This window comes from Microtus oregoni, unplaced genomic scaffold (genome assembly GCF_018167655.1).
Source record: "Microtus oregoni isolate MIOR12 unplaced genomic scaffold, Mior012 000028F_ref0000031, whole genome shotgun sequence".
Taxonomy (NCBI): Eukaryota; Metazoa; Chordata; class Mammalia; order Rodentia; family Cricetidae; genus Microtus; species Microtus oregoni.
In genome coordinates, this window is record NW_024543087.1 from 28,729,539 (window position 1) to 28,743,306 (window position 13,768).

At 39.2% G+C, this 13,768-nt stretch overlaps 1 protein-coding gene across 3 annotated transcripts in view; it reads right to left on the reverse strand.

The window, feature by feature from the left end:
* Nucleotides 1-13,768, reverse strand: part of Slc9a9 (solute carrier family 9 member A9) — a 555,668-nt gene that overhangs the window by 222,075 nt on the left and 319,825 nt on the right. For all 3 annotated transcript variants that reach the window (XR_005976519.1, XM_041677479.1, XM_041677480.1), the window contains exon 10: nucleotides 789-902. Coding sequence is in view for 2 of the 3 variants with exons in the window: in XM_041677479.1 (XP_041533413.1) it covers nucleotides 789-902 (114 nt within the window). In the remaining variant the exon portion in view is untranslated. The remainder of the gene's footprint in view (nucleotides 1-788; nucleotides 903-13,768) is intronic.

Genomic DNA, 13,768 nt, shown 5'->3' on the forward strand with positions numbered 1-13,768 from the left:
TCCCAGTGGTAAGAAATTAACACCAAATTCAGGTGAACAGTGGGGACAGGGAGATGGCAAGTTCTCCAGAAGTTAAGACCATCTGCCTGTGACAGAGGGAGGCATCATCCCATTTTCCAAGGCATAGGACAAGAGCTGCAGGTTTTTCTTAGGGACGTTTGTAGTTGCTCAGTGTCCCTTTTATCAGGTACTTGCTTCCTTGGGGGTTACCTCCTACTCCAGCCCTACAGAAGGAACACCCTCTATAGTAAAAGTGGGGTCTAGATTTTGTCTATTCTCCTACGGAGTAAATGATCTCTCTCTCTCTCTCTCTCTCTCTCTCTCTCTCTCTCTCTCTCCCTCTCTCTCTCTCTCTCCCTCTCTCTCTCTCTCTCTCTCTCTCTCTCTCTCTCTGTGTGTGTGTGTGTGTGTGTGTATGTGTGTGTGTACATGTGCGTGTGTGTAAATGCATGTAACTTCCTGATTAGACTAGGCTGACTGGCCAGCAAGTCCTAGAGATCTGCAAGTGTCTGCCTCTCCAGAACTGGGATTACAAGTGTGTACCTCCGTGGCCGGATATTTTGTAGGTTCTGGGAACTGAATTGTGGTCCTCGTGCTTGTAAGGCAAACACTACTGGCTGAGCTAACTTCTCAGCCCCAAAAGGTGTTAACTGATGGAGAGAAACTCACATGAGCATAATGCTTCTGATGCTGGAAGTGCAATGGTCATGTTGACTTCTATGATGGTTTCAAAGTCCTACCAGGAAAAAGGTTTAGCCATTTCTCTATTTTCCTTCTTCAAAGGATACAAAGGCGCCGAGGATAAAAAGCGCGTTGAAAATGTGATTCTGGAACGTGAACAGAGCCAGGCCCATGTAGCAGAAGATGACGTTCTCAGCCAGGAAGTTCATAAATTCAAACAGCTGAAAACAAAACAGAGACCAAAACCCACTGGTTAGGACTCAGATTTGTGTACAGTGTATTTATTGTAACTTTCATGACTGACTGGGCAATCCTCCTTCCTGTGGCAAATCACCACTTTGGCCTTGAGCTCCTGCTATCAGGTCTGTTGACGTCCTTGGTTCTCTGCCCAGTGATGCACGCCACAGCCAAGCCAGTGTCCTATTATTTCAACTTGTCAGGCTTCCAGAGATACCTCAGGTGGGGTGGTATTAACAGCACCATTCCTACTAGGATGACAAAATATTTCCTGTTAAGGAAGTGAAAGTTGAGTGGCCCTCTCCAGCAATGCTATAGTAAGAATGCTAAGATTGTTTAGCCTGTCCGTACCTCAACCAGTAGATACGCTTGAGTTCCAAGGCCTCGGTTAAATGAACGGGAAAAAAAGTAGCTTAAACAAAATTGGCCTTTTCAGGCAGGCAGGAGAGACAAACGTAGAAAACTTGGAATGAGGACGAACATCAATTATATTTTAACATTAGAGTGATCAGTTTATTTCAAACCCTAGACAATGAGACTCATTAAATTGACTGATGTAGGTATATCCATTAAATGTCTACAGTTTCTAGCTAGTAAAGGGGATGATTAATCCCAGGAATCAGCTTCTGCAGCAACAACACAATAGATAAATCAAATTCAGTCGGAAGAATGGAGTAATAACATGCTATGCTGAGGGGCTCTCCCCAGAGTTATTCTTAGACCATTAACTAAACAATTTAAGTTGAACATAAAAAGCGTTTTCTAACTTCCATACTAAAAGTAAAAGGGAAATGTGTCCAGGGGCTATCCCAAAGTCTGATCTGGCAGAGACTTTATTTTATGATCCAGTCTTTCCATTTGGAAGTTTCTGAAACTTCATTCCCGGACCTCCATAAATCACGTTAGGTAAATGTCTCTGGAGGCAGCGCTCCCGACTTGGCGAGGACTCATTATTTTTTCATGTAATGTATTTACAGCCTCACAAATAATGCCCAGTACCTGCTCCCTGACAGCTGACAGAAAGGGAAGCGGGATCTTGTCAGAAACATTATTTAAACCCAGTAATAGAAAGGAAGGATTAAAAAAGACACTGCTCCTTCGGAACAAGATGGTCTTTCTGCAGTGGCAGCGTCATCAATTTCCGTGAGCACTCTGCTCTCATTCTCGGGCAGCTAATGTAAACAAATACTGTCACTCAAATAACTATTGCAAACGGAGAATGCAGGCTTGGGGAGCACGGAAGACGGAGAGCCTTTTGCTACCTCATTATGCCTTTATTTTTCCCCAAAGCAAGACCTGATCATCATTTCCATCGCTGTGAGCAGCCCTAACGAAGATCTAGTCTGCCTGGATTAAACAACAGGAGTTTGTTTCCCATAATTCTAGAGGTTAAGATGCACAGGGTGGAAGTGGCAGCTGATCTGTTACTGCCGAAAGTCTCCTTTCTCAGAAAAGTCCACTTTTCTTCTGTCTATTATTAGAACACCGATTATAATTATGAGGAAACTATCATTAGGACCTTACTACTTCCCGAGTCTTTACCTCCAAGTAACATCCCACTGGTTTGATATCTAAATTTGGGGGTAGAAAGGAGCAATTATGCCCAGTTCTTAGCAGCACTCTACGTTTTAACACTGATAGGCAAATGTCAGGACAAAGTTAAAAAGGTCTTTTGTGTACCTACTCCAAGTGTATTTCATCCTTGAGAGGACATTTTGTTGATGTGGTTTCACTCTGTATGCTGTAATTACTATTAATGAATAAAGAAACTGCTTTGGACCTATAGCAGGGCAGAACTTAGCCAGGCAGGGAAAAACCAAGCTAAATGTTGGGAGAAAGAAGGGCGGAGTCAGAGAGAAGCCAAGTAGTTCCACTGGCTTACCCTATAATTCACAGCCATGTGGTGATACACAGATTAATGGAGATGGGTTAAATTAATATGTAAGAGTTAGCCAATAAGAAGCTAGAGCTAATGGGACAAGCAGTGATTTAATTAATCTGGTTTCTATGTGATTATTTCAGGACTAAGCGGCTGGAAACAGCTAGCATCCTCCTTAATATATTTTGTTACCAGGAATATATTCAGCCTCTTCTGTGTGTTCCTACTACTTTCCCTCTAGAGTGTACTGCATTTTTCCGTAGCTTTTATCTCCTCTGGAGCCTCTCTAGCTTGCATATGGAGCCCAGAATTCCGGACCAAATAACTCAGATCCATGCATTTCTCTGCACCTCACATTTGCCTCAAAATGGGTCTGGTATATTTGGAGCCAAAGCAATTCAACAGGGCTTTTGAGGAGCACCGGGATGAAAACACCCACCTTCCCACTGGATGAAGAGTCACAAGGATGCTGGCAGAAGCCACCCACGGCCATCTGTGATCACAGGGAAATGGCTAAGAGGGAAGCAGAACCTTAGCCATTCTATTTGAGCTCCTTTTCCCCAACTTCTCCCATAGCAAAATCAAGGTCCTTTCTGTTCTAAAAGGGATGGGGTCAATTTTTCTGACCCTTTTTAAGATAATAAGAAAGTTTATTATTCTTGCCTGCTGTCACTCATCTTAGAGAAAAGGGGCTTTGGGACACAGCAGTTCTTTTAGTGGAGGTATGACAGGAGCTATTACTGTTCATTTTACTTTGGGTCTGTGGTTTTAAGTGTTCTCTCTTGACAGATTTCCTTGCGTTTGATAATGCTGAATTTTAGTTTGATTTAGCCACTCAGCGTACTGAAACTTACTACTGCACATTATCAGGACCTGTGTGCATCCACACGGCACAAAACTTCCACTTTGCAGTTAAGTTCATTCTGGGGTCTGTTTCTTTGTTCCCACTGTGGCCTGTTCTGTCGACTCCCATGGTCTTTTTAAGTCACATTGATCCATAACGGGTCACAGTGTTCCATAGAACTGGCCTGGTCCCATGCTCTAAGTTATTCAGAATTTTCTTGATTTTACATATGTTAAAATAATTTTATTGATTCTTAATTACACAGAAAATTATATATGACATGTAAATCATATGTCAACAGTTTAAAGTTTGCAAGAGGATTGCTAGCACCCAAGGTCTGTCTAATCCTCCTTCCATGTCTCACACACACACACTTACTCATAATTAGAACTTACACTACCAGTTGTCTTTTTCTGCTTTTCGCTTTCCTATGAACAAAATTAGACAATATGTCCACTTTTTTATCTACTATTCAATAGAAAATTTGTGAGATTCTTCATTTTTTGTATAGCAGTTAATTTTTATTATATTAATATTTCATAATCTGCTTATTAATACTAGTGTAGGTGAACATTTGTGCTGTTTCAGTTTGGAGCAATGGTGAGATTCTCTCTTAAGTGTTTCCCTTTCTGGAGAATTCCTAGGATGGGGTGCCATGCGGACTGCTAGAATGGTAGTAGGGCCCCCATCAGTGGTTCCGATTGCTTCATATTCCTGCCAATACTTAGATTCTTTTTCTTTGTAGGTTTTTTGAATTCATATTTTTTCTTCTTGATATTTGAATTTAGAAACCATCTTGTCAATGTGAACAACTTGACATAAGACAGGATAGAATAGGGAGGTCTGTCTGGTCATGCCGAAACAGCCAAACAGCCCAGAGTTTATTTCAGAACTTGTTTGTATACAGAAGCAGAATAAAGCACAGCAGAGACGGTCAGTCAGTATCTAATCAGAACTATTCTTGTTCTTGAGAGAGCAACCTCTTAACTAACATGCGCTTGTTGCTCCGGGGCAGCCTTACTTTCTGTCTTGATGTTCCTGAAGTTTGTCATCAGCAGTATACTGTCTGCTAGACAGAGTGTTCTTTTCAAAAATCTCTCACAGACCTCAAAGCAGAGCAGACAAGCTTAAACTCAAATGACTTCTTTAAGTCAAAAATGACTCCAGATGGAAACTGAGTCACATGTGTGTTCCCACACTTCATAACTTATGCATGAATATTTTGGACATCTTTGCCTACACTTACTACTATTTTGTGATTTGTTGCTATTGTAAACAGCAAAAACATATCTAAGCTCACTTTCTGATTGTTTATTGCTAGATTTATATATATATACACACATATATATTTGATTTTTAAATGGATCTTTTATTTGGCCCTTATTAAATTTATGTCTACTTGTGTGAATGATCTGCATTCCTATATTTATGGGCCATCTAATTATTTGTAATATTGTTAATATTAGTGTACTTAGCATTATGAATTTCCTCCAATATAGGTTATTTTCTTTTTTCTTTTCTTTTCTTTCTTTCTTTTTTTTTTTTTTTTTTTTGATTTTTTTGAGACAGGGTTTCTCCGTAGCTTTTGGTTCCTGTCCTGGAACTAGCTCTTGTAGACCAGGCTGGCCTAGAACTCACAGAGATCTGCCTGCTTCTGCCTCCCGAGTGCTGGGATTAAAGACGTGCGCTACCACCGCCCAGCTCATATAGGTTATTTTCAACTTCATTCTTGATAAATCTTTTCTGTTCCTGACACAATTGACGAGTGTTAAGTTGTGCCTCCAGCTTTGATGATTACTCTGAATTGTATTTATCTGCCAATGCACTCACTTCTCCCATCTTTAGTATTATTTACTTATGACATTCTTTATTTTAATTTGTCTTTATTTAGTATCTTGGCCTTTCAAGTCCTGGCAATCCTGGAAGCCTGTCAATTTTTCCAGATGGGTAATGTTTGAATGTTACCCAGTTTTCTGAGAGCGAGCTCTCCTGACTAGCCAGCCATAGCTCTTCTTAGCCACAGCTAATTTCGCATATATGTTTTTCAAGGTAAAAAAAAGAATCATTTTTGTCAGTAGCTCCTGCCAATTTTCTTACATTTTATTTTGAATTACAATAAAATGCATGCCAGCCTGAGGAGAAATTACTGTTTTATAATATAATTAGGGGATAGGTGTAAATTCCTGCGAAGAGGTGTGCCTGCAAAGACGTAGAGACTGAACGTAACTTCAGCAATGGGATGCTGAAGCGCCAGACTCCAGTTACAATTTATCGTGGGCTGTCTTCAGCCCCATGAATAACCATTCCTTGCTCACCCCTGTGTTGAACCTAACCGTCTGTGACTAACAGAGAAAAGCCTTTTAGAATGAGTTAATTTAACAAACCATAGTTCACCACCCAAAGAGTCATCACACAGCATCTGAGGCTTATGGTCAAGACTTTTGCTTTACTGAAACTGCCTACCGATGTATCTAAAAAGTACCTCGTTTCATGCCTTTCTTTGTTCTGTTCTAAAACTTCACGCAAACTACTCCCACCTGTGTTCCTGGTCACTCCTAACTGACTCTAGAATAAACCCTCTCTTATCTTTTTTGAGGTGAGAGTTGTATTTCTATGTTGAGATAAAATTTTTATTTTGACACGGAATAGATGACAGTACAAATTGGGTGATATGGAGGAAAAAATAACAAAATGTAAGAAATAAAATGCTTGCTTCCTTTAGCCTTGTGTCACTGTCGGCCGCTCACTTTTGTATCTGCAGGCATTCTCATCCGTCAGTTTCTAGTATTCATCATTCTCAATTTCTTTAGAGTGATTTTACAATGCAGGGGACGTCAACGATAACAAAATGATTCCTAACTTGCTTGCTATTCTCAAACACACTCTGGATGAACCAGCAACTTATATTAAAACAGGCAAACCCAACTGCAGTAAGTCATCCATGATTTTGTATGTAATTCTCAATCAGGAGATAATATATGAATTATTTATATTAGCAACAGTTTATAAAAAACATGAGAAACATAAAAAGACCTGCAAAAGTAAGAGAGAGACTGAGAGACTTCGTGGGAGAGAGAAATGAGTAGAAGAGGGGGAGAGTATGAGAGAGGGTAATAGGGAGAAAACTATTAAAATTCTCTCTGTGTACACATGAAACTCTTAATGAATGAATAAATAAAATGGTTAACTAATAGCACACTCATATAATAGTATATATGTCAGGGAGTTTTGCTAAGCAATGAAAGAAGAATGAAAGCAACATAAAATGTGCGAGTGTGAATCCATCTGAATGCATTCATAAGCACGCATGCACATAGCTTATTGTATGGAGAGATACCTTAATTTTTCTTTCCCTTGGAACTATTGCTTTCATAGTTTGAAACATTAAATGAAAGATTAGAACTGACATAATGAAGTAAAATAAAAATCCTTCCAAGCATTTGCTTCTTTTAGCCTTGTGTCAGCAGCTAACCCATGCCTCTGCATTTCCAGAAAGCTCCCAGGCACCCCAGCCCTGTCCTAGTCTACTTTCTTCAAAAGCTGCTTTCCAGCATAGAGAAAGACGATAGCAGCACAACAGCATTTACTCTCCTGTAGAGCATCTGTTTCAGTGGTCTCTCCCTTTACCTAAGCCCAGATACATGGTCCACACGTGGAACATGGGATTAATCTGAACACATCTTGTATAGATAACCTCAATGATATTTGTTTTATATAGATAACTCAATAGTGCTACACAAGCCTCTTTTTATACAACTGAATTTGAAGGTGCTAAAGATCCTTCATGGTGGCACACTGTCCCTCTGTGTCTTTCCTCCTCCTAAATTTGGCTTCACAGTACTTGCTCCCAGCCACCTGATTATTTTCAGATCTCTTCACTTACAAACAATGCTGCCCCGAGCATCTTTGCCCAGGCTTCTCTCCCTAGTGAGTGATTACTCCTCAGGTAGATTTCCTGACACAGGCCTCTCTGGCAGTGGAGACACATTCATTTTCCGTTTTGAGCATCCCACCAGCCTGCCCTTCAAAAAAAATGAGCCAATTTGCATCTCTGCTCATGCTGCAGCGGGTACCCTCTCCTCCACACTCCTGCCAACATTCATTTTTATCAATTTTTAAAGACCTTTGACAATCTGATAGATTCACTTATTTTAAATTGTGATGGTTGTTAGCATTTTAAAAAGGTTCCTTTAATAGCAAGGCAGCCGTACTGATTAGCACTCCTCTGTCTGGCTCTAGCCTGTAACATCACGGGCTGAATGAGCGGGCGTTGTAATTATTTCCTTCTTGAGGCACTTAATGAAAATCTGGGGGCGAATTCAATTTGGTTTCACATGCAAAACCTCCTAAAGATGTTTCAAAAGGGACTCCAGAGCAAGCCCTTCTTCCGACAAATCCAATTTGACTATTAAAACTTCATTGTCTGAGTCAGGCCTCAGGTAGTCAATCTCTGAGGAAATGAGTTACTGGCCAATTTAGGCAAAAATTAATGAACAGATAAAAATTAAAAACAAAGCTTCATCCCAAAGGCAGCAATAGTAACAACAGCAACAAACCTCAAACTAGCCAACTCATAAATCAGTGTGAAGAATCTCTAATCTATTTCCTTCTCACTTAGGGTTAGGGAAAACTTGACCCAACTTTTTATTTATCAGCATAACAAATAATATTTATTTTGTTTGCATGTATTCACAGTGTGCAAATTTTTGGAGATGACTCAGGTTAAAAGAAATCTGTGTTTAGCAGAACTGTTTTTCAGGGGAGAAAAAGCAAGCTAATAGTGTCAATGAGAGCAGGAAAGATTCAAACTGCTAAGCGGACATGCTGGTTAAATATTCTGAAAGCGCATGGTAGCTGTTCACATGTCCATCAAGCAACCACTTTGCTCAGCAAACCCTGTTCTGCAAACACTCACTAGATCGACATTGCAGATCGGCATGAGTTCCTTCCCAAGAACCTAAGAAGCCACCTGTTTTATGAAATGTGTTAATCACTAATTCTCACAGATGTTTTCCTGTTTGCTAGGATGAAATCACTAGTACCGTGAGTCATGTGGAGAAATTTTACATAGCTCAGTGTGACCTCGTTAACGGATATTAATTTAAACTCACGAGCATTTAAATATTGATTAAAACTTAGAAATATTAAATATTAACTTAAGTTCACATGACTTCTTTAACATCACTCAGGCCGAGGACAGTATAGCACATCTGGTGGTTTCCATGTACTTGGAGAAAGGCACTGAAATTCATTCTGGATTGAATGCATAGACTGGATGCTCTAGCTGGGTTTCTGTTGCTGTGATAAAACACTGACCAAGACCAGCCAGGGGAGGAAAGGACTCATTTGGCTTCTTCATCCCCTTTCTAGTCCATCTTTGTGATGGACTGGGCAGGAGCTCAAGCAGGGACAGAAACCAACTTTTGAGGAAAGCTGCTTACTGTCCATGGTTTGCTCAGTTCACATATTTTATATAGCCCAGGCCCACCTGCCCAGAATGGCACTGTCCACAGTGGGCTGGGCCCTCCTAGGTTAATCATTAATCAACAAACAGTCCCCATGGGTCAGTCTGATGGAGGCAATTCCTCAGTTGAGGTTCCTTCTTCCTAGAAATTTTGTATAAAATTTACAAAAACAAAACAAAAAACCCAACCAACCAAATATACAACAACCAAAGCCAACTAGCGTATCAGGACTTGACATAATCTGTAGAATGAATTTCAGTAGAAATGAAATGAAGACTAAAAATGTTATTTTCTCTAGAAATTTATTCCAGAGTTAATGCATTTTTTTTTAAAACAAATGTTTAGGAATTTTGTCCTTTTCTTTTTATTGGGATCTCTTCCTTTGTTGCTGGCTTTCCTTCTAAGTGTGCTGGTATATACGTATGGTTTTGTGTGTGTGTGAGAGAATGTGAGCGTGTGTGTGTGTGTGTGTGTGTGTGTGTGTGTGTGTGTGAAGGCAAAGAATCAACTTTGGATGTTGCTTCTTGGGCGCCAACTACCTTGCTTTTGGAGGCAGGTCCTTTCACTATGACTTTAGCCAATTAGGAGAGGTTGCATGGCCAGCAAGTCTCAAGGCTAATTCAGGCTCCATCTCCCTGTGATGTGGGTTAGAGGATGGACTTTAGACCCTCAAGGGTACATGGCAAGCACTCTATGGATGGCACTATGTGCCATTGGAGCTTTCTGTTGAAAACATTTCAGATTTCACTAGTAAAGACAGTTGAGTGAATGTATTATATTTTGAACAAACTAGGGCATAAGTGAATTTTTAAAAAATACCTGCACTGTGGAATTTGTGGCCATTACAATGAAGCATTAAAAATATAAACTTTTGTTCAAGAGTGTTTTATAATTGCTTAGTTCCATGTACCGAGAAATTTTTTTGCCAAAGTGATCCCTAGTCATCCTTGTGGTCATGGCATGAGAAATGAGACATCATGAAGGTCTTTGTCACTAGGCCCTTTTGAGAGCGATTTTACCACAGAGTAAGGTCTTTCTCTCATTGAAGAAATTTCTTAGTTACCTACTGGCAAAGTGCACACCTTGGAGAGTCTTCTAATAATAACGGTATTAGCACTTCTAATACGCTGAAGGAACTCCCGTGTTTGTAGGACATACCATGTTGGGAGACATTAAAGACTTTAACTTCAGATTACTTCTAGGCAAGTTATATTGTAAGGACCTGGACCCACGACGTGACACTATTATTCCCACTTTACAGCTGAGGAGACTGCATCCAAGGCATGCAAAATACATACTTGTTCAAGTGAAACACAGGACAGACAAAGGGAGCAATCATGAGTTTGGTCCAAGGCCTAGACTACTTTAGCAAGAATATGCAGCTTCCCTGAGAAATTCATGTTCTGATATAACGATGCTTGTTCATAGACTCAGGAGCTAGCACCAGCCGTACTTAGAGTTTGAGAGGCATTTTTTTATGCTTATATTTTGTTTGTTCATTGGAACAGCTCTGGGCTTGAAAGGGAAGACATATGAGACTCTGACCAGGTAGTTTTCACTTGCATTTTTAATATAAAGAACTAAATTTAGCTGAAACTTATTTTTTAATCTATTAACTTATTTTTGTCAGTTAATGAAGGCTAATTAAGGAAGGATGACTTAAGGCAGCAGACACTTTTCCCAAATGTCTGTTACTTTCATCTATTCATCAAGTTCAACCCTTTGCACACTCAAACATCACACAAGAGAAAACTTATTTCTTGATGAAGACTAATTTCCCTCTGAATGAGCCCTCTCTGACTTACCATTCCTCCCTTGGAGAAACTCTTGACCTCCACTGTGCTTTGGATGGGAGTTTCTTAAGCTAGTAATCCCTTCCCACTCAATAAACTTTACAGGACTTTGAACATATAGGTATATAAATTGCAAAGGTATGTACATCAAACAATCATAATGAATCATAAGGGAATAGATTTTAAAACAATTTTTGATGTGTATTTTATTTGAACATTTATAAAGATTAAAGCACTTTCACAATAATGAGATGAATGTCCTTGCTTATTCTTATATAAAGAAGTAAGTCTTGGCTGAATATTTGATACCACAGGATGTAGAGCACCTTCAACATTTTCAGAATTGATCAATAATTTGATTTTCATAATCATCAATTCTGAGAATGCCATCTTACTTATGTACAGTTTAAACTACAGGCATATTTAGAGTCATTTCAGAAATTTCTGGAAATATTCTTCTAATTCCAAGCCAAAATTCACTAAATAGCTTTTTAAGAAACTTGAATCAGCAACTCAAATAGCAATTTTTAAATCAATACTGTAACATAATACAATCCAAAGATATAATAATTTAAAATGCATAGAGATTGGTGATAGGGAAATACTACCTACTTATTTTCTGTAATTAAACTATTATATTTCTTCAGGGGCAGTTCAGAGCATACCGTAGTCTTGCATCTGAACAGAAGACCCTCAGGTAGAATTGGTTGTATTGTCTAGTTTGAAGCATGCTCAGTGCAAAGTGTATATCACATGTTTAGAACCAATGCTAAGGCATGAATGCTTCCGGAAACACCTGGGTTCCTTATACGTTTTTCGAATGTATAATGTTTAGTTGTTGAATGATCAGAAATCTTATATTAATTACAAATTTATTCATGACCCCCACACTCATCTATGATCCCCCATGTGGAGTCCGGCCCCAGAGTTTAAGAAGCTCTAGAGTAATATGTTGACTGCATATAGAATTATAGAGAGGTAATATGTATGGATTGTTTACATGCCTTGAATAAGATGTACTTTACAGAGTTGCTGTTCTGCTTCTGATCCCTCTGCTGGAGGTGAAGTCATTGAGATTATCTATTTTCTGTAATATACTGCAAAGGCACTTATCATAATGCTTCTTTGCTTGAGCTGTTTTGGGGCTGTCTGTGCACCCCTGCTTGCTACTCAGCTCTCTCTCACCCTTCGCAATTCATTGTCTTTTCTAAACCTAATTTTACTTTTAAAAACCATGACTCCTTCAAAAGCCCAGCCTATAAAAAGACAACAAAACACATTTTAGGAAGATGAATAGACATCATTAAGCCAGTAAAGTTAATATAGGAAATAAATGTAGTTACAGCTTCAAGGAATTGGGCTTCATTAAACTGAATAAATTGTGAACAACTACTGTAGCCAGGTTTTCTTGAAATCTTCAAGGTTATAACTTAAGGGGAAGGCTGTTTTCTTTCAATTTGCCAAATTACTTTAGCCAGTAAACACTGATAATAATATTCTCATTTCTGGAGGTTTCTCTACTTACGACTTTCTCTTTCTTTTGCTATTATTGAACTGCGGATTCTGCAGTGTCAGATTTATGTATGATACATACCGTCAAGAGTGTTTCCTAAGTCTCCAGTTTTACAGTGTGTATATTTCGATGGTACGGATAAAAAATATTGGTCCCAATATAAGACTGGTCTTGGATTTCTTTTTATGATGCAAGAACATACAAATCTGTGCCTTATGATCACAAGATTTCAAAGACAGAGTCAATCTGTATAGAGTCCAGATATCTACCCAATTCTTAATTTCTCCAACACTCTCGTGAGTGTACTGCTTGGTCTGTAATAGACTAGGGACAAAGGCAGAAACCTCTTAACTACTTGTCTTAGTTACTTTTCTATTGTGATGAGACACCATGACCAAGGCAACTTAAAGAAGAAAGAGTTTACTGGGGATTACTGTTTCTGTAGATTAGAGTCTATGACAATCATGGCGGGGGCATGACAACAGGCAGGTGCCGGAGCAGTAAACGCAATTAACTAAGAACTTAGATCTTTATACAACAACCATAAGTGGGGGCGGGGGGGGCGGGGTAGAGGGAGCGCGAGCATACTGGGAATGGTGTGAGCTTTTGAAACCTCAAAGCCTACCTTTAGTGACACAACTCTTCCAATAATCCTTCTAAAAAAAAAAAGTCCTATCAACTGGAGACCAAACACCAAATAAAGAGACTATGGGGGCTATTCTTACTCAAGACACCATGCTACACACGGAAACAAATGGCATTGTGTGGCTATATAACTCTGAAAATCCCTTCCTGTGTTCAGATGAAATTTAACACTTAATCACATTGACTACTTCTCTTACTTATACTCCTTTGGCTCACAGAAGATGAGTCATCTGGAGCATCGTTTTGTCCCACTTGGCTCTGGCAGCAGAGAATACTTTGTTCAAAATACATAAAAGTAAGGGCCAACTCTATGACAGATGACTGCCCCCTTTCCTTCTATAATCTTCTTAGCCTGGAAAATAAATATTTTGCTGAGGGTAATTGGTATGCAGGGCCTAAAGTCTAGAATTTTACCAAGATATTCTCTCTCTCTCTCTCCCTCCCTCTCTTTCTCCCTGTGTCTGTGTGTGTGTGTGTATGTATATATGTATGTATGTGGTGGGGCTACGGTAACAATGAGTCATTCAGGTAAGTCCTCTAGAGAAATCACTTTACAGAAACTTGACAGCACGAGCTCTGGAAAAAATAAAATTGTTGGATAATATACTTAGCTTTTTTTGTGGGTTCACCAATAAACATTAGGTAAAGATAATTCCTGAGTTGAGGCAATATTATATGCATATATATTTACATGTATATTGCAAAAATTAC